Here is a 22,393-nt window from a genome sequence, read left to right on the forward strand (position 1 = left end):
CGGGTCTGTAGAGACGGTAGGTAGTGCAGTAGGAATGTCCTTTGTTGTGCACTCTCTATGGTAGTGCAATCATCTATGTTGGGGTCTGCGGAGATAACAGGGCTCAATCCACAGAACATAAGTTTCTTATTCTCGGCCTCCTCTTGACTTGCTTCCCTCGGGATAGGCGTGGGCCACTCTCCTTCCGGGAGCTTTAGGAATGCTGGGCCGTCACTGTAGACATTGCGACGGGTGAGGTCATCTAGGGGCATTCCCCGGGTGATGACGTCAGCTGGGTTCTGTTTTGTATCAACGTAGCGCCACTCTGTTTCTCCGGTTAATTCTTTGGTTAAGTCTTGAATCTCGGTGACTCTGACTCCCACGAAGACTTTGTACTTGCATGAGTCCGATTTGATCCAGGCGAGTACCGTCGTGGAATCTGACCACAGGATTGTTCTAGACACCGGTATGGTGAGCTCACGTTGGATGAGCGTGGCTAGGTGCGCTCCGGCTAGGGCTGCGCAGAGCTCTAGACGTGGGATAGATTGTTGCTTGCGTGGGGCTATTCTCGAGCGGGCGAGGACAAATGCTGTGTAGATCTCTCCCCCCTCTTCTTGGGCCCGCAAGTAGGCTACTGATCCGTATGCGACCTCTGAGGCGTCACTGAAGACGTGTAAGTCCATTTTACATGTCTCTGGCCTCACCGTGGGTGGGAAGTAGCTTCGGCGCATATTAACGCCTGGGAGTGAGTGGAGCTCCATCTCCCACTCTCTCCAGGTGGATGCAAGGTGTGCGGGAATGGGGTCGTCCCAGCCCTGGTCCTTGTCCCACAATGCTCGTACAATCATTTTTGCCCTGGTGGTGTACGGTAGAATACATCCTAGCGGGTCATATTGTCGGGCGAGTGTTGTGTACACACTCCGTCTGGTGGTCGGCGCCGCCGCCGGCCTTCCCTGCTCCGTAGTCAGGGGCTTGTGTCTGTAGTGAAGCGAATCTGTTTTGAATCGCCACACCAATCCCAGGGTCATCTCCTGGGCTTCTCCCGGGATTGTAGCCATCCAGGTCTCGCTGCTGGCTGCCTTGTCCTCGGAGGAGAGGCTGCGCAGTACTTGCGGATCGCTGCTGGCCCACTGCCTGAGATCAAAGCCGCCTTTGATCAATGAGGCGCGGAGTTTAATCAGGAGAGCCTCGGCTTCTTCCTGGGTTGAAAGGCTTTGTAGACAGTTGTCTACGTAGAAGCTGTTCTTTACGCTGTGTCGGACCTCTTCGTCCGCTGCTGGGTCCTCTGCTACATGTTTCTGTAGTGCAAATGTAGCACAGCAGGGGCTGCACGTCGTTCCGAAGGGGAGGACTTCCCATTGGTAGATGGCTGGGTGCTCATCTCCTGGCTTCTCTCTCCATAGGAACCGTAACAGGGGCTTGTCCTCCTCTACTAATCTCACCTGCAGGAAAATTCCTTTAATGTCCCCGCTGATGGCCACCTTTTCCTGGCGGAAGCGGAGTAGAACGCCGAGTAGGGAGGGGCCGAGTGTGGGACCGGGCAGTAACTCTTTATTCAGATTTTGGGATCCGATCTGGTAGCTGCAGTTAAATACTATGCGGTCTTTACCGTTGTGATGGACCTTGTGGTGAGGCACGTACCACGATTCAGTGGTCTGGTCAGCCTCTTTAATGTCCATCTTTGTGACGTGTCCCGCTGTGATGAGCTTCTCAATCTCGGCGCGGTATACACTCTCTTGGGCGGGGTTCTTGGCTAAGCGCCGCTCCATGTTCAGCAGGTACCGTTCTGTGGCGTCTGTCTTGGCGTGGAAAGTAGGCATTCCTTCTCGCCGCAGGAGTGGCGTGGCGTATCTCAACACGCCGTTGACCGGGACTCTCTTGGTCCCTGTCTCGAGGAGGTGAATGGCGTAAATGTCATCTTTAGAGCGAATGTCTTTCTTTCCGTTCTTAAAGGGCATTTGTTCCAAGGTCCATAGCCGCTCTACGTGTTGCAGGAGTGCGGTCTCTCCCTCTGTGACTCGGGAGTGGAGACATCTAGTGGCTGTACTTCGGTTGAGAGATTTGGCGAGCGGGCCTTGGAGAGTCCATCCCAAACGGGTCTCGACTGCTGCAGGACAGCCTCGGGGTCCGGTATGAACCCGGTCTATCGGGACAATGAGGTCTGCATGGTCGGAGCCTATCAACAGGGTCGGCATAGCATTGTCTATGAGCGGGATCGGTAACTTGCGCAGATGTGCATATTTCTCCATCAGCTTGGCGACGGGGTATGTGTACCGCGACAGTCCTATTTCTTGGCTGGTGAAAGCGTCTGTAATCTGGTACCGTCGCTCAGGCTGGCCGCTTGCTGCGATAGAGAATGAGACATTCTCGCCCTTTATCGTCTTCAAATCTCGTCTTATTGTCCGAATTGTCATTTGGGTTTCGCTTCCCCGCAGCCCTAGCTGGGCCGCAGCGGAGGCGAGCAGAAGGGTCTTCTCTGACCCGTCATCGAGGACGGCGTAAGTGTCCAGGACTTTATTCTGGTAGCTTAGTGTCACACGCACTACTTTTAGGAGTACTCGGGCTCCACTGCTGCTGGCGGGATCGATGTACATGACGCTCACTTTGCTGCTGGATGGTGCGGGTGAAGGGCGCCTTCTGTTACTGTCGTGAAGTATGTCCAGATGGGCTCCATCGCACTTGGTGCACCTTTTCTTTAAGCGGCATTCGGCTGCCATGTGTGAGCGCGCACAGCGAAAACAGCGCTTGTTGGACTTTATCCATTGACTTGCTTCCTCCGCGTTCAGCTTGGGGAAGGAGTCACATTGCGCTAGCCAGTGTTCTTTCTCACAGTAGGGGCACACTATCTTCCACTTCTCCGTTCTGGAGGGGGTACTGTGGCTCCTGCTGCTCGGTACTGACTCCGATTGGTGCATCACAGTCACCGATCTTCTTCCATCATTTAGTCGTCTGGTTCCTTCTCTGGAGCCAGGGGTGCTCCGTCCGAATGTATCTAGCCGTAGGCTGCTGACTTCTCTCGCCAGGAAGTCTGCTAGATCGAGGAGGTTCGGTTCGGGGCCATTCGGGTCTCGGTGGTCTCTCTGCCGCCTAAAACGCTCTTGTCGAGCGGGCGGCAGCTTCTCCAAGATCCTTTCCACATTTGAGTTGGCGTAAAGTTCATGCCTCCCCTTCTCTCTCTGCGCTCCCAACATCCCTACCAGGGACTGCACTCTGATGGACAGGTCGTCCAGTGCTCGATTGTCTATTGCTGGGGGTAAGCGGTCGATGTGTCGGATCTCCTGGATCACGTAATCCCATATGCGCCCATACCTCTGGTCCAATGCTACCAGCGCTGCTGTGTATGGGGTGGTGGAAGTCGCGTAGGCGAGCGCTATATTATGTGCGCGGGATACCTTTAAGTGCTTCAGTAGGATGGCGTATTTATGGCGTTCATCCAATACATCCACCAACATGGTCTCCAGACACATGCGGAGTTCTGTATACTGGGCCCGGTTCTCTTGGGTGAAGTCGGGTACCATAGGCGTGCCAATGTATGACGCTGACTGTGGATACATCGGCGAGCGTTGGGGGAGAGGCCTCCTAGGCGAGTCTCCTCCCGCTCCTTGGTATGGGCTGGTACCGGCAGTGTACCATGGCCCGCTTGTCCAGGTGCTGTTCCTCGGTGCGGGTCGTGCGTCGTGCTCACCCGTGTGTAGAGTCGGGGGTCTGTAGCGCAGCTCCGCGGGAGTATAGCCTGGGCTGTACCGGACCTCCTGGTCCGGTAGAGTACTGTGCTGTCGTCGGGCGCGGTTCTCCTCCTCTTCCTCTTCGTCTTCAGTTAGGTCATCCAGTGCTTGTAGTCTCTGGTTTAGCCTCTCCACAGGATATGCTGCTCCTTCCCGGTTGCTAGGTCTCGCTTGGACCGGTGGGGGGAGGTGGTCTGTGGGGGGTATAGACCTCGTCTGTTGGTCAAGTTCAGGGTTGTTTACTCGGCTAGGGGATGCCGCCCTGGAGGTGTGTCTAGACGAGTTCCTGGAGCCTCTGGCGGAGGGAGAGGGTGTTGTCCGTCTGATCAGCTGTTCTATTAGTTGCGCTTGCTGTCTGTCGCGCTCTGCGTCCCGTAGAGCACCAGCAGCTGCTCGCTGGCTGTCTGCTCGGTCTCGGGCCACATTCTCTTCCATCTGAATGCGTCTTATTTCTAGTAGTATATGCTCTTCTTCGCTCCGCTGCTGGATCTGCAGTCGGTCGCGTTCAGCAGCGGCGTTCAGGCTGATGAGGAAGGCCTGCTGTAGGGTCCTCTCTGCCTCGCTGGGAGAAGGCGGTTGTATAGGGGAGCCTTCCCTCGGGGTACTCCTTGCGGAGCCTTGGAGCTCTATCTCCACGGTGCTCTCCCCGTCTTCTTCCGTGCCGAGTTCTCTCTCGGTAGCGTTGTATTCCTCCCGGGACTCATCGGGGACTACTTCTTCAGTACTGTGAAGTCATGTCTGGTTCCCACTGGTCCCCACCGTGAGCTTGGTCAGTTACATTAGAACCCGTAGGGGCCTCTATGGTCGGGGTAGTCTGGGCATTGGGGTTAGACATACTTTTACTTTCTAGTTTTACCGCGTTTACTGTTAGTAGAAGACTAGGTTGTTGACTGACAGCGTAAGCCTCTAAGTACTGAGGGAGCCGTCGTTCGCGCTGCGGGTGTTGGTTAGGAGGATCGTTTCGTGGAGTGTTCATCATAGGCCATTTCAATATTAATAACACTATATTAATATTACACTAATTACCCTCCGGCTCGAAGGACCAATTGTAACTGAGGGGTACAATTCCCTGACTGTATTGTTAGATATGATACTTACTACCACTACCTCTTGTACTTTAGACTCTGGCCACCCAGTACTAGGCATAAATAATTATGGTAAACACTCCCACGTAGATGAAACGATCCAACACAAATGTACCAAGTCGAAAGTCTGCGTTTAATAATAATTAATACATAGCAAAAGGTATGTAGAGCAATCACTTAATTACATTTATGATTTGAAATAGGATGCACTTTTATGGCAAATGAGTATTCGTTGGTATATCAATAGAGAACGTCCAATCTCTGGTGGCGCAGGCGGTAAATATACAACCTGGAATATTTAAGGAATAATAGCAATGATACTTTGATGATTATAGAACTGGATACACTAGGGGGGAATTCCGGTCGCTTGTAAGACAACTGGAGAAGGGGGGGGGGGGGGTAGAGTCTGGCTGTATCCGTCTGGCCGAGGGTATCCTGGGAGAACCCACGGTTGTGCGGCTCGGTGCCTCAGCGATCCTCGATCCACAGATGAAAGCAGTTGGACTCTCTGTGGGCCGGCTTCCTCCGGTCCACGATGGAGAGACGTGAAGCGACCTCGTCGTGTAGAGCGTCTCCTCACCTGTCGTCCTCTCCGGGGGGGGGTTTCCAACACACGGCAGTGTTGGTCTTTATCCATAGAATAATCACTGTATACAAAGCATAATCCGTGCCTGGGAAGGCGGGCTGTCGTCGGTAGAATAATCCGGTATGCAGGTCCACTCGCTCGTCGGCTCTGGGGCTCCTCGGGTGCAGCCTCACATGGGGTCGGCCACCCTGGATAAGCAGCCAGTTCTACCCGAAACGATGGGGGTACTGACTACGATAGTATTCTCACCGCACGAAGCACTACATATGAATAGACTATTATTAGCTTAATAGACTACGTCCAACTCGACGATATAGTGCCAAATATGACTATTCAAATATTAATATACACGATGTCTCAATACCGATGGTAGGCCGAACTTGGCCTTACTCCCACACGTGGCGTCGCGGGGAGGCTTTACGTCTGTCACTCTATTGGAGGGTAAGAAACTGGACTAAAAAGGAAGTCCTACTTTAGTAGCGCAGTATATATACGCACTATGAACAAATAGTACCATTAGTGGTGCGGTAGCCAGATTCCTACGCGGAACTAGGACTTGTTCGTACATGTTGAGCGGTACGTTTTAACTGGGTCTGGGGGGTATGGCAGCCTGGCACCAAGGTCTCGACCAATAGTAGAATGGAGACTATTATGGGATGTTCAGTAGGCTAGAATGGATATTCAATGCATATTGTACAAGGAATATACAAGGGATATCAGGGAATATTAGAGAATATACAAATACAATTAAATATATTTATATAAATAAATATATATATTCGGTTTAATCTGGCCCTTCACAACAATACTCATATTCAAAACGGTATAAAACGGAAATGTACGGATGAAAAAACAATCTGTTTTGGGCATGTTGACTGGAAGCAACTCACTGACAGTCGACGGCGTTATTAGACCCATAGATAAGATATAAGATATATTTTAAGCACTCGCAAATGTCGCAGTCTAAAACTATATCCATTGAATAAAGACCTGGCGATGAAGGGGGATCAGCGCCCCCTGCTGCTGGTGGTCAATGTGTTAATATACCTAGCTATTACCTAAATGTATAGATAAATTCACCATTAATGAAGATTCAGCTATTTAGAATATAGAATAGAACAAGCAAAGCAAGCTTGTTTGGTTCCAGCTCAAATATAATTCACTTAGTGTCTCCCACTTTCTTTGTATTGGATGGAAGAAGTAAGGTGTGGGACTACATATAAAAACTATATATATATGAATAATATCAGCCGATATATCGATATTGGAATATTTTACTCCCTAATATCAGTATCGGCATCTGCCCCAAAGATAAAAAGAAATCGGTCGGGCTCTATTGTAAAGGTGCAACTAGTCCTCAACTAAAGACATTCTTAGTTGACTAATAGCTTTAAATCTAATGTTAAACAATATTTTGTCCCCCTCACTGCAGTGAAAACGCAGGATATGTTCGGCCAGACCCCGTCCCACGCAGCCTAAACAGTGACATCTCTTACTTTGGAGTAGGAGGAAAGCAGGCCGCGTTCTTCATTGGGGATTCAACCAGGGTAAATACTTGATTGATTGATTGATTTTCTTTTATTTGTCTCGAACATAGAAACATAAAACAAGTTTAAAAAAAAAAAGAAAAAATGATAGGCAGTGTTAGCGGGTGGGAAGCCGGTGGGGTATGTGTCCAGGTCGTTATAAACTGCGACTCCTACAGTTTATAACGTAGACTGTGTTCAGCAGGGAGTGGATCTGGGGGAAATGGCGTGAACCTCCGCACTCGTTACGTTCCCCCAGTGAAAAGAAGCGGCTGGCGACTCCACATGTATCGGAGAAGGCATGTGGTAGTTCTATAAATAGAAACAAATAAATAATAATAATAATAAAGCAGGTGCATTGGTTGCCGCAATCCTTCGCCGTTAACCATACTGTTTGTTCCCGGAGAGTCAGCATTGCCTTGGCTCGGGCTGATCGCTATACTAACTCGTTTGGCTGAGTTAGGGGGAGGGGAGCCGTGGGTGGGTCCTGGGTGTTGTGGACAGCGACCCCTACAGTTCGGTCGGGGCGCCTGCTCAGCGAAGGTGGGATCTGGTGAGAGGTAGTGCGGCCTCCCACACGTTACACTCTCCCAGTGAGAATCTGCGCGGCCAGGCTGGCTGCCAGCTGGCTGCACATGCGTCGGAGGAAAGCATGTGACAGTCTCCGGCCTCTCGGACCAACAGTAGGGGAAAGTGCGCAACAACCAGGAAGGGGGGTGGGAATTGGCATAACGACTAACAGTGGGATGGGAGAAAAATCGGAAAAAAGGAGGGGAAAAAAAACATACTGTTTGTGTCATTTTTGATAAATGCGCAGACTGACTGGGTTATTTTTCTGGCCTGTTGTGGGTCGCAGCTCAAAATCTACGCTTCTCTTAGCCCGCTTCATTTTGCAAGTTGCCCGAGCTACATGTATAGTCACTTCTCCGCACCTACTCCCAAACTCTGCACGCGCAGATTGATAAACCTAGATCTCTGGACAATCCAGAGAGTCTCCGTGGGCAATCTGCGCATGCAGAGTTCGGGAGTACGTGCGGAAAAGTGACGATAGCTTGGGCCGAGAAAGTGCCGATCGACTTGGGATTGGTCTCTCTGTGACATGCAAGTCTGTTGGCTCACGTCTCCAGCACCCCCACAGCCGTAGCTACAACCACTTAAAGGGAAGATGAAGCAGTGCGATAAATACATATTCATAGCATCACATTAGTATTTAGATAAGCCACAGAAGAAGTCACGTTATAAAAATAAGCAGTTTCTAAGAAAAAACGATTTGTTGTGTACATTTCTGAAGCATTTAGCATTATGGGCGCGGCCATTTTGTTGCTGACGTCATACCGTGGCTTGGGTGTATACACTCTGGTTAGCTGCCTATATTGAATGGGTCAGTCAGCAAATAAAATGTTGCCTACAAAACAACGGGACCGCGGTGGTTCTGTTTGTATTGCTCCTGGCTGTTCAAACTAATTTTACCATGTGAGAGAGAGGAAAGTTGGTTAATTTCCACAAACTACCAGTGAAAAAAACAGTGTTGTTGACATGTTGGCTCGGGCTGGCTGCACTCAGGCGGCGCGACCAGCCTGTTGGACAGGGAAGGAGGATCTGCAGAGAACACTTCATTGCCTCGGATTATGTTGTTGGGGTGGGATGTTTGTCCAGAAGACCACTAATCAGCTGAAGCCGGACGCGGTTCCCTCGGTCTTCGACAGACAGACCGGCGTTAGCTCTCGGGGCCCGGCGTTAGCTCTCGCTAGCTAGCGTTAGCAACCGGAGCGTCGCGGAGCATTCAGCCTGCTGGCTACACAGCTTGTGTAGCCAGCAGGCTGAATGCTCCGCGACGCTGGTTGAAGTGGGTCTAGGTAGCCAGCAGGCTGAATGCTCCGCGACGCTGGTTGAAGTGGGTCTAGGTAGCCAGCAGGCTGAATGCTCCGCGACGCTGGTTGAAGTGGGTCTAGGTAGCCAGCAGGCTGAATGCTCCGCGACGCTCCGGTTGCTAACGCTAGCTAGCGAGAGCTAACGCCTGGCCCCGGCTGGTGCCAACTAGCTAGCGATCGCTCCCGAGAGCTAACGCCGGTCTGTCTGTCGAAGACCGAGGGAACCGCGTCCGGCTTCAGCTGATTAGTGGTCTTCTGGACAAACATCCCACCCCAACAACATAATCCGAGGCAATGAAGTGTTCGCTGCAGATCCTCCTTCCCTGTCCAACAGGCTGGTCGCGCCGTCTGGGTGCAGGCAGCCCGAGCCAACATGTCAACAACACTGTTTTTTTCACTGGTAGTTTGTGGAAATTAACCAACTTTCCTCTCTCTCACATGGTAAAATTAGTTTGAACAGCCAGGAGCAATACAAACAGAACCACCGCGGTCCCGTTGTTTTGTAGGCAACATTTTATTTGCTGACTGACCCATTCAATATAGGCAGCTAACCAGAGTGTATACACCCAAGCCACGGTATGACGTCAGCCATGACGTCAGCAACAAAATGGCGGCGCCCATGTTGAAAACAGGGATATTATATTATATTTTTCAGACAAATAAGATAGATTTCACATTTGATTATAGAACCCTGTCTTACACAAGGTACACAACAAACAAACTAGGATCACATTGCTCACTGCTTCATCTCCACTTTAATGTCAAGGCTCTCATCCACATTCATTCATGTTCTCCCCCCGCTCTCTCCTCCATGAGCTCAATGTAACAATTTTACAAATATAATAATAAGTAATATAATATATAAAATAATATATAGCACCTTTCACACATGGACCGCAGTCCAAAAGTGGCCCACAGCAAATGGCATACAATGAACATAGGCATACAGTCAGTTAGCAATACAGTTGAGAATAAAAACAATGCATAAAGTGCAGACATAAGAATAGGTATAAAAGTAGTGCAACGTAGAACGTGCAGACATAAGAATAGGTATAAAATAAGTACAATTAGTACAGTGTTGCTCGAAGGCATGTGAACCCCCCCGGAACAGCCATTCCCCCAAACACCCCACACTACTACAATATAAACACCCATATTACTACCTACTATGCTAATATGTCTATACTACTATGCACTCAGAGTGTAGCACTCAAGTTCAAGACTGCTAGAGGAACAATGCCACCACTTATCCTTAGTTGCCACAGGTGTACCACTCCTGCTGACTTGTTGTACACAATTTGTAAGTTGCTTTGGATAAAAGCGTCAGCTAAGATAAGATAAAATTATCCTTTATTAATCCCCTTGGGGCAATTCGGGTGTCAAAGCAGCATGGGGGGGATACAGAGCTTCACATTCCTATACAGTCCAGTATATATATATTTATATAGATACAATATAAAATATAAATATAAATACAAATACAATATAATATAAAAAAAAAATACGACTAAAATTAAGACGGGGAGAAAAACAGAGAAAAATCGGAGAAAGAGAGGATTTAAAAAAAAAAAGTACAAATACAAGATAGTCTAGTGATGGGAGTCTCTAGTTCTCAAGTTCTGACAATGATAGTTCTGGCAGCAGTGCTAAATGACTAAATATAAATGTACCATAGAAAAGCGTTGTTTGTCTTTTATGTCTTTGTTGTAGATTATCACGAAAGCAAAGGGCTCCCTGGACGTCCATGAGCTTATTCTCTCAAAAGAGGAGTTTGAGAGGAAGGAGAAGAACAACGAGGATATTTACAGTGGCATCATCAGAAATAGGAAGGTATGTGTTCTTTAAAGCCCCAATCCTGATTTTTATTGACTGTGAAAGTATGGGGAATATTCGTATATATATATGTACTTGACAAGTTTAATTTGTAGATGGAAAATATGCTTTTTGGAACAATAACCCATCATGAATCAGAATGTAGATCTGTTTAACTCCAATGTTTACAGATGATACCAACGCGAGCGTATTGCAGCGCCCAAAAGCCCCAAATAATTTTTTTTAACTTTTGTCTAAATGGCTGCATTTATATGGCGCTTTCATCCAAAACGCTTTACAATTTGTTCCTCACATTTTACCCATTCACTCACACATTCACTCACCGTTGGCAGAGGCGACCATGCAAGGTGCCAACCTGCACACCGGGAGCAGTGTCTTGTCTAGTGTTAATCATTGTATAAGATCTCATTCAATGAATTACAGAATGGAAATATATATAATTTTAAAAATGTTGGTGGTAAGTCTACCAATTTGTTTACGTTGTTTGGATCATGTAGTGAGCCTTTAAATAGCTCTGTGCAGAATATGTCTCGCCGGCCCTGTTCAGACCTGTATGTAGCATCCAGACTGTGTCTAGATCCAGTTGAGATGGATGTCAGTTCACACCTGGCATCAGAATGCATCTCAACATGCGTCTCCAGTGACTCGTGATCATCAGGTGGCATCTTCGTTCCGAAGGTCGCCTATCACTCTCCAACCCATTCTGTCCCCACTTCTTCTCTCCAACTCCGTGACTCCGCCTCTCACTCCGCTCCAATCACAAGACGTCGTCTACCCAGCCTCTTCTTGGTCTTCCACTTCCTCTCTCGCCATCCACCTTCCCCATCATCACCACCTTCTTGAACATCTCCCCGCTGGATCCTCTCAGCACGTGCCCGCACGTCATGACCGAAGGAAAAGCCTGCGTGCCACTCACACACCGCCATGCACGGCGACGGGAATGCCAACCCTGCGGGGGCCGCGCCATCTCCCCCAGTCCCGGTGCCCCCGCCACCACCAGAAAAAATCAGCGAATCCCACGCCCCCACTCCCAAACTCCACAGAGGAATGACAGGCCCCAGGACCCACAGCCACGCCAAAGGAGCCACAACTCCAAACACTCAAGCAGACAGACACAACAAATGAGAAGACACGTAGGATGTGGGAACGGAAAAAGGATAGAAAGCACAGAGGAAATTGGTAGCTATTCTTTTTGTCTGACAGTCAGCACATTTCCCATTAAGTTGGCATGTTCCTTTAAGAGCTGCAAAGATCTGGTGAAATGATCACGCTCCTGCATTTTATATCACAATATATATATATATATATATATATATATATATATATATATATATATATATATATATATATATATATATATATATATCACCAAAAATAAAGATATTGCAATGTAGATTTATTTTCCAACATTGTGCAGGCCTAGTTCCTAGGAGACTTGTTTATAGTTTTGGGATATGGGTGGGATTATGAGCATAATTGCCCGTAATCAGCGTTTTCTTTTTCTTTTTGTGGAGTGTTCCTTTAAGTTAAGGGTTTTTATTATTTTATTACAGCGTATTCACCTTATCTTGGCTCGCTCACTTTCATCCGTTCCAGATCCATTTCCTTGTTGCTGAAGATGCTAGCTTGTGTGGATATTCCCAAACCAAATAAATGTCTATCTGTACACGTACGCACGCACACACACACATACACTGTATATGGGTGACACATTTAAGGAAAAACCTGAATAAGTTATATTTATGATCAAATGTGTGGTATATATTTTTGAACATACATGTAAATATAAACATTCATTAGCACATGTTCAGATATCATCAATATAACCATTCAATAGAGTCAGCATTTTAAAGGACATAGGTACTGCCAGTTTCAACGTTTGGTGCCTGTGCAAATAAAACGTCTAGGACACCTATATTTTTAGGTTTCAGTAAATAAGATAGTGTCTTGAGAAGGTAGCAGATGGTAAAGCCCAAGGGTCAACGTGGCATTTCAGTCACTACTGTAGATAGTTACACCTCATAGAAATGAAACAAAATAAAGTGCAGACTTTCATTTAATTTTAAGTATTTTCATCCAAATTAGGTGAACGATGTAGGAATTACAACAATTTCTATGTGCCTCCCTCTTTTTAAGGGACCAAAAGTAATTTGACAATTGGCTGCTCAGCTGGTCCATGGCCAGGTGGGTTATTCCCTCATTATTTCATTCATAAGCAGTTAAAAGGTCTAGAGTTAATTTCAAATGTGGTATTTGTATTTGGAATCTGTTGCTCTGTCAACTCAATATGAGCCATCATTGGGCAGAACAATCCCATCAGAGATAGCAAAAACATTAGGTGTGGCCAAATCAACTGTTTTGGTACATTCTTAAAAAGAAAACAAACCTCAGCAACACCAAAATACCTGGAATACCACAGAAAACAACTGTGGTGGATGACAGAAGATTATTTTCCCTGGTGAAGAGAAAACCCTTCACAACAGTTGTCCAGATCAAGAACACTCTCCAGGAGGTACTGTAGGCATATCTGTGTCAAAGTCAACAATCAAGAAAATACTCACCAGAGTGAATACAGAGGGTTCACCACAAGATGTAAGACATTGGTGAGCCGCAAAAAGCATCTAAAAAGCCAGTACATTTCCTGGAACAACATAATTTTTTTTCTTCTATAAAAAAAAATTATTTTCAACATCAACACCCTTTGGAGGCCAAACCCGAGATAAGTCGCGTTAACTCGCCATGCTCTGGGCGCCAAACCCGAGAAATCCCGGGTTTTAATCGATATTTCTTTTATTAGCTATATCCATTAATTTTTCATCCATCCAGCCTGACGTTATCATTGGGAATGGGTCTGAGCTCGCAAAGGGCAAATACCGCCAACTAACGTCTCCCGGATGGTATTGCATCATTGGAATCCCTCTGGCTGGGGCTGTGCATCAATCTAAGAAGTCTGGTCCAGGTTTTCCTTCTCGGGCATGCAGTATCGTTATAACACATTGACTGGGGACATTCGGAGCAGCGTGGATTATGTGTTTTGGACATATAACGTTGGATCAATAAACGCTATCAATATTTGGAATGGCGATCAGTTATTGATGACTATTCTTCTGCATTTGTGACATGCCTGGTGCACCCAGCAATCACAGCGCAGGCATGTCACAAATGCAGAAGAAGAGAAGAAGCCATTTTGATGCAACGCTGCCTCGTGATGTTTACACGTTTATAAAAATTATTTTAAATGTTTATTAGCAACGCCGAGCTTTCAAACCATCACATATCTCTGTCCGAAACCCTCGTGCAACTGTGAGTACCTTTGAAAGTTGTCTGTGATACTTGTATAACGAACGGTTCGGGCAGAACCAGTGCTTCATCGTAAATCTAGGTTGGTTAGCTATGGACTAGCAAGTGACTGTGGATTCACTCGTCCAAACCCTGTTGGTGTGCTTGGTATATAATGTTGTATCCTCCTGCAGGTTGCACCATCTCTCCTTGGTGTATAATGTTGTGTCTTCCTGCAGGTTGCACCATCTCTCCTTGGTGTAATAATGTTGTATCCTCCTGCAGGTTGCACCATCTCTCCTTGGTGTAATAATGTTGTATCTTCCTGCAGGTTGCACCATCTCTCCTTGGTATATAATGTTGTATCTTCCTGCCGGTTGCACCATCTCTCCTTGGTGTATAATGTTGTATCCTCCTGCAGGTTGCACCATCTCTCCTTGGTGTATAATGTTGTATCTTCCTGCAGGTTGCACCATCTCTCCTTGGTGTATAATGTTGTATCCTCCTGCAGGTTGCACCATCTCTCCTTGGTGTATAATGTTGTATCTTCCTGCAGGTTGCACCATCTCTCCTTGGTATATAATGTTGTATCCTCCTGCAGGTTGCACCATCTCTCCTTGGTGTATAATGTTGTATTTTCCTGCAGGTTGCACCATCTCTCCTTGGTGTATAATGTTGTATCCTCCTGCAGGTTGCACCATCTCTCCTTGGTGTAATAATGTTGTATCTTCCTGCAGGTTGCACCATCTCTCCTTGGTGTATAATGTTGTATCCTCCTGCAGGTTGCACCATCTCTCCTTGGTGTATAATGTTGTATCCTCCTGCAGGTTGCACCATCTCTCCTTGGTGTATAATGTTGTATCCTCCTGCAGGTTGCACCATCTCTCCTTGGTGTATAATGTTGTATCGTCCTGCCGGTTGCACCATCTCTCCTTGGTGTATAATGTTGTATCCTCCTGCAGGTTGCACCATCTCTCCTTGGTGTATAATGTTGTATCCTCCTGCCGGTTGCACCATCTCTCCTTGGTGTATAATGTTGTATCCTCCTGCAGGTTGCACCATCTCTCCTTGGTGTATAATGTTGTATCCTCCTGCAGGTTGCACCATCTCTCCTTGGTGTAATAATGTTGTATCTTCCTGCAGGTTGGCGACTCCTCACACGTGAAGGAAGACGGGGAGCAGTTTCTCATCCCAATTATCGCGATGGAATTTGAGAAAGAGAGTTTCACCGCGGTGATAATCACCGGAGTAGTCTCTGAACACGTCGCCTTGCTCAAAGAACAATTCCACCTGTGGACCAGAGAACTGGCGTGAGTTCATCCGGGTTATTTATTATAGTTTTGATTTATTGTTTAGTTTATTTAATGTTTAGTTTTTTTTTATTAGTTTCAGTTTATTAGTTTATCCCTGACTAACTCCCCATTGTTGCAACATGCATGTGTGAGTGTGTGTAGCCATTAATTCCACATTACTTATTAACATTAACAGGAATAATTAGAATTCTATAACTGAGCTAGAAAAGGTTAAACAATATCGTATACTGTTACACATATACAGATGCATTCCGTACAGAGTGAAATAAGCTACCAACAGTGTTCTTTACAGAGTGAAATAAGTGACCAACAGTGTTCCGTAATTTCAACGTGGAATTAAGGAACATCAAAATAAAAGCACACGTTGAACTTGATCATGCATATTTATTATAACATTTAATTACAGCACTATGTTATCAATACACATTTATAAAACAAGGCATATTTAGCCAAAATATGTTGCCAGAACATAAAAAAATAAAAAATAAATCTTAAAATTTGTAAAACAAAATGTACTTGCTAATGCGCAACCCCAATGTCACCTACCCACGACCCCACTTTGGGTCGCAACCCGTAGTTTGAGAACCGTTGGTCTATATTACCGGTAATCAACACCATTGTGTATAGAATATGGTTACTCTATATTAATCAACATCATTGTGTATAGAAAATGGTTAGCCTATATTAATAAACACCATTGTGTATAGAACATGGTTAGTGAATACTGTGAACAATGTTCAGACATGGGCACAATTTGTCATTACGCAGACTTTAGGTTGCAACATGTCTTTTTTTAATATCCTGTGAGATAATGAGACGACAATATAAATTATCGCTATCCAACTTCCAACTATACAACTTCCTAAAATTAAATGAGGACAAAACTGAAATCCTACTGGTCGGCCCTATAACAAAAAGAGAAATGTTACAGAGCAATATGGGGCAACTTACTCCTTGGATCAAACCCAAAGTCTTGGTGTTATAATAGACTCAGACCTAAGCTTTAAATCACACATCAACAAGGTGACAAAAACATCATTCTTCCACCTTAGAAACATTGCTAAGGTAGAGCCATTTATAAATCAAAAGGACGCTGAAAAACGGATCCATGCCTTTATCTCAAGCCAACTTGACTACTGTAATGCACTCCTCAAAAAACACGCAATGACTCCAACAAAACTCTGCAGCTAGGCCACTAACTAGGAGAGACCAAATCAGTCCAGTATTAGCTACCCTGCACTGGCTTCTGGTAACATTTAGAATCAATTTCAAGGTCCTTCTCCTTATATACAAAGCACTAAATGGAACAGGACCAAGCTACATTGCGAATTCTCTTGTCAACTACAGTATGTGCCTTCTAGAATATTACGATCATCTACTACTATATATATATATATAATATATACTGGTCTATTGAAGGATCCCAACCACAGCCTAAAGAAAATCTGGGACGCAGCCTTCGCAAACTATGCACCAAAGCTATGGAACATCCTACCTATGGACATTAGGGAAGCTAGATCTCTAAATATTTTCAAAAATGGCACTGCACTATTTTACTCTTTTTATTATTGTCTATTTTAAAACTGCCATACAATCAAACCATAAACTAGCCTATTGGGATGTTGGATCCTAATGTGAAAAACAATTTATATACAGTATGTCTGCAATGCATGTTTTGTGCCTGTCTTTTTTGCTGCTGTGGAGCACTTTGAGCTGCAATTCTTGTATGAAAGGTGCTATACAAATAAAGTGTATTATTGTTATTATTATTATTATTATTTTTATTATTATTATTATTATTATTATTATTATTATTATTATTATTATTATTATTATTATTATTATTATTATTATTATTATTATTATTATTATTATTATTATTATTATTATTATTATAAATTAGTACTTTACACGTTGCCCTTACATTGAGCCACTAGATTGAGGATTTACACACAAGGTCGTCTGGAGTTAGAACTATTGCAGCTTTCCAGCTGGTTTGAAAATATACCACACTGGCCTAAGAAACTCACTATAACCTTTGATACGACGTACGGTTTGCAACCATTTCCTCAGCAGAACATACATGAACCTGGGTTTGCACAAGGTCCTTGAAGTGCTTAAAGTGCTTGATTTTTTTTACAAAAAAAAGTCGAGGCCTGGAATTCCTTGAAAACAGCCCATTTTTTTAACAAGGTGCTTAAAAAGTCCTTGAAATTCAAATCAACCATTCACATTGAATGATTTGTTTATCCATGATAAAATTGTTCTGAATCAAGAATGTTTTTCTTTTAATTTAAAGTAACTAATTGTCGGAAATGAGTTTTAAGCCATACATATTGGATCAGGTTTATTTTCTATAAAAAATTGCATTTAAAAGTTAATTGTATCCTTTTAAATGCCCTTTTAAAATGAAAAATAGTGCTTGGAAAAGTACTTGAATTTCATTTTGCAATGTCTGTGGGAACCCTGACATGTATTTGATTAATCGTGTGCTTCCTATTTTTGGAAAAGAACATGTACAATGGTTTTTTTAAGGCTTAAAACACGTTATTGGAGCCTGGTGAGAGGATGTAGTACGTTTCTCAATACTCAAGGGATCAGTGAAATGATGGCCTGTACTAGTCAACGTCATGCCAGACGAAGTTTACGCAGGGCCGAGCCTGTCCTTTAATTCTTTGTTTTCCTCTCATCCGTTTTAGTCACATTTACCACTACTACATACATGGTGTCCATGGGAATGGCGGTCAAAACAGTCGTCCCAACCTTGACATCCAGGTAAGGCCGTGCTTGTTAGTAGGGATGGGAATCACCAGAGCCCTGTATCTATCTACAATAATGTATCTTCTTGTCTGACTCTGGAGGAGACGATTTCCCTTTTTAATCCTGGTGTGTTCCTTTTAAAGGAACACACCAACATTTGGAGAAATTAGCTTACCATCTTCTCCAGAGAGAGACAAGAAGATAGATACCCGTTTCCTCTCTGTGTGTTCAGTAGAAAGCTATCTGGCTGCATGTTAGCTTAGCTCAATGAATGGAAGCGGACAGTGCCGGTTAGCCTTCGGGAGAGGTGTTAGTTGGACAATGCCTAGGCTAACCGCCCATGTCCGCTTCCATTCATTGTGCTAAGCTAGGCTAACGTGCAGCCAGATAGCTTTCTACTGAACGCACAGTAGAGGAAACTGGTATCTATCTTCTTGTCTCTCTCTCTGGAGAAGACGATCAGCTAATTTCCCCAAATGTTGGCGCGTTCCTTTAACTCGCTCTTCCACCAGATCACCCTGCGGGAGAAGCTCAACCGGCCCCCCCGTATAGTGGAGCTCAAGCAGGTGCAGGACGACATGCAGACGCTCTACATCAGCGCCGCTGCCGCCGACACGTTCGAGTTCAACGCCTGCGCCAACTTAGACTCCAAAGTGGAAGGAGTGTTGAGATACCACCCCTTCCTCTACGACAAGGAGACCTACCCCGCAGACCCCTCCAGCACACAAGGTAACAATCTACCCCGCAGACCCCTACGTCACACCAGGTAACAATCTACACCGCAGACCCCTACGTCACACCAGGTAACAATCTACACCGCAGACCCCTACGTCACACCAGGTAACAATCTACCCCGCAGACCCCTCCAGCACACCAGGTAACAATCTACCCCGCAGACCCCTACGTCACACAAGGTAACAATCTACCCTGCAGACCCCTACGTCACACAAGGTAACAATCTACCCCGCAGACCCCTCCAGCACACCAGGTAACAATCTACCCCGCAGACCCCTACGTCACACCAGGTAACAATCTACCCCGCAGACCCCTACGTCACACCAGGTAACAATCTGCAGCCCGATCTCATTTAAAATATGTAAATAAAGTACTAATCGACCACAGGAAAAAAGGTACATAATGTACATTATATTATTGCTCAACCGGCCCCCCCGTATAGTGGAGCTCAAGCAGGTGCAGGACGACATGCAGACGCTCTACATCAGCGCCGCTGCCGCCGACACGTTCGAGTTCAACGCCTGCGCCAACTTAGACTCCAAAGTGGAAGGAGTGTTGAGATACCACCCCTTCCTCTACGACAAGGAGACCTACCCCGCAGACCCCTCCAGCACACAAGGTAACAATCTACCCCGCAGACCCCTACGTCACACCAGGTAACAATCTACACCGCAGACCCCTACGTCACACCAGGTAACAATCTACACCGCAGACCCCTACGTCACACCAGGTAACAATCTACCCCGCAGACCCCTCCAGCACACCAGGTAACAATCTACCCCGCAGACCCCTACGTCACACAAGGTAACAATCTACCCTGCAGACCCCTACGTCACACAAGGTAACAATCTACCCCGCAGACCCCTACGTCACACAAGGTAACAATCTACCCTGCAGACCCCTACGTCACACAAGGTAACAATCTACCCCGCAGACCCCTCCAGCACACCAGGTAACAATCTACCCCGCAGACCCCTACGTCACACCAGGTAACAATCTACCCCGCAGACCCCTACGTCACACCAGGTAACAATCTGCAGCCCGATCTCATTTAAAATATGTAAATAAAGTACTAATCGACCACAGGAAAAAAGGTACATAATGTACATTATATTATTGCCAAGTAATATATTTACGCATTGTATAACGAAAATGTAACATAATGTATTACAAATAAGTACATATTTTACATATTGAAATTTCTTTTAAAGTTTTCAGAAAGCTTTTAAGTTCCCCAGCTGGGGATCGAACCCTAACCTTAAAGGAAAACTCCAACATTTTGGGAAATTAGCTTATTTAACATCTTCCCTGGAGTTAGACAAGAAGATACATACCTTTTTTGTCTCTGTGCGTGCATTTTAGCTTTGGGAATAGACGCTCCGTTAGCATAGCTTAGCTTCATCACTGGAAGTGGGGGAGGGTTAGAGCCTTACAGTGCCTTACAGTGTATTGCAAGGTCTGACATTGACCAAACTTGATATGCATGACCTTGGTGGGCTCTAGGTCAACTCCTGAAAAGGGGGTCAATGTCAGACTTTGCAATCAAAAGTTAGGGGGCTAATAACCCTTGCCATAATTTCAGTGCGCCCCCTAACTTTTGATTGCAAGGTCTGACATTGACCCCCTTTTCAGGAGTTGACCTAGAGCCCACCAAGGTCATGCATATCAAGTTTGGTCAATGTCAGACCTTGCAATACACTGTAAGGCACTGTAAGGCTCTAACCCTCCCCCACTTCCAGTGATGAAGCTAAGCTATGCTAACGGAGCGTCTATTCCCAAAGCTAAAATGCACGCACAGAGACAAAAAAGGTATGTATCTTCTTGTCTAACTCCAGGGAAGATGTTAAATAAGCTAATTTCCCAAAATGTTGGAGTTCCCCTTTAACCCTAACTTTATGTCTTAACCATAACCTTAACGTTAAGCGAATGTTAAAACTAACCTTAACTCTAACTATAATCGTAGTTGGATAGTGGTGAGAGCACTTATAATTTATATTCATACTGTATATAAATGATATAGGTAATGCGTCTAAAATTTAAAAAAATGTAATTTTTGCTGACGATACAAATGTTTTCTGTGAGGGAGAGAACCTCCAAATGCTTTTAAAGAATGTCGCAGCTGAGCTATCCAAGCTGAAAGTGTGGTTTGATGTAAATAAATGATCATTAAATATAAAAAAAATAAATAATCATGATATTTGGTAAACGTGATATACAAGTAAATACACCGGTTGAACTAATGATTGATAGTATTAAACTGGAGAGGGTATTTGAGAATAAATTTCTGGGTGTGATAATAGACCACAAACTCAACTGGAAACCTCATATCAAATATGTCAGGACTAAATTGGCACGGAGTGTTGGTGTTTTATGCAAGATAAGACACATTCTAAACCAAAAAACACTGTATACACTGTACTGTACACTCTTCCTACCATATATGAGCTACTGTGCGGAGGTGTGGGGTAATACCTACAAAAGCACTCTACAGCCAATATGCACCATGCAAAAAAAAAGCAATAAGAATAATCAACAATGTAGGATATTATGAACACACCAATAACTTATTTATAAAGCTACAAGCATTGAAATGTATGGACTTAGTGGATTTCAAAACTGCCCTCATTGTATACAAAGCCAGATACAAACTAATCCCAGGCAACATTCAAAAATGGTTCAGAGACAGGGAAGGATAATATAACTTAAGAGGGAGAGGGAATCTTAAACAACCAATGGTACACACTACGCTGAAAAGCATGTGCATATCGGTGTGTGGAGTGAAGTTGTGGAATAATTTACCTGAATACATCAAACTGAGTAAACATGTGGCACAATTTAAAAAGCAGCAAAAAAAATACACATTAGAGAAATACAGAAATGAGTAATGAGGATAAACAAAGTTATGTTATATTGTGTTATGTAGTGCTGTACTATATTCACTGCTGTCAAGTGAATCAAGTTTCTTTTTAAAATCTTTTTTTAATATAAGTAAAAGTATATTCTATATTGAAATATACTAAATTATGTTATATCTAGTCAAATTAATGGAAGAACAAACATAAATGTAAGGGGGTAGGGATCAATAAGCTTAGCTTCCCTCTACTCCTTTTTTGGACATGTCTGCTAACCAAACACATTGCTCTTGACCTTTTGTTTATAATTCCCTTTTTTTTATTTTTTTTTTTTATGTTTTTTAATTTGTTATGATTGTTTGGTTTGACGGAACAAGATACCGTGATTTGTTTGGAGAAATATGGAGAAGTACATGTTCAAAAATAAACTATTCATTCATTCATTCATTCATTCATTCATTCATTCATTCATTCATTCATTCATTCATTCACTCTCCCGTGACTGCAAGGATTGTTGTTGTTGGTTCAACTCCTGGTTGCAGCGTTTGTTTTGGACTTTTGCGATACGTGATACGTAAATATATTACTTATGGCTATAACATAAATGTACATTATGTACCTTTTTCCTGTCGTTGATTAGTACTTTGTTTACGTTTTCTGATGAGCATTTTAGATAGATAGATAGATAGATAGATAGATAGATACTTTATTAATCCCCTTGGGGAAATTCAGGGTATCTCGCAGCTCACATAGTGTACAGACATTTGACCATTCCCATACAGTAGTTACACGTTATGTCTGCATCATGAATTAAAATAAGTACATGATAAAATTCAATTAAATCATACC

General features: G+C 44.6%; 1 protein-coding gene across 1 annotated transcript in view; it reads left to right on the forward strand.

Moving 5' to 3' along the window:
- The window catches only part of smchd1 (structural maintenance of chromosomes flexible hinge domain containing 1), a 160,111-nt gene that overhangs the window by 38,392 nt on the left and 99,326 nt on the right, over positions 1–22,393 (forward strand). Inside the window, exons 6-10 of the mRNA XM_084326451.1 lie at positions 6,808–6,922; positions 10,483–10,602; positions 15,028–15,194; positions 17,897–17,972; positions 18,470–18,686. Coding sequence (XP_084182577.1) covers positions 6,808–6,922; positions 10,483–10,602; positions 15,028–15,194; positions 17,897–17,972; positions 18,470–18,686 — 695 coding nt within the window. The remainder of the gene's footprint in view (positions 1–6,807; positions 6,923–10,482; positions 10,603–15,027; positions 15,195–17,896; positions 17,973–18,469; positions 18,687–22,393) is intronic.

The sequence above is a fragment of the Notolepis coatsorum genome, assembly GCF_963971535.1.
Source record: "Notolepis coatsorum genome assembly, chromosome: 12".
Classification (NCBI taxonomy): Eukaryota; Metazoa; Chordata; class Actinopteri; order Aulopiformes; family Paralepididae; genus Notolepis; species Notolepis coatsorum.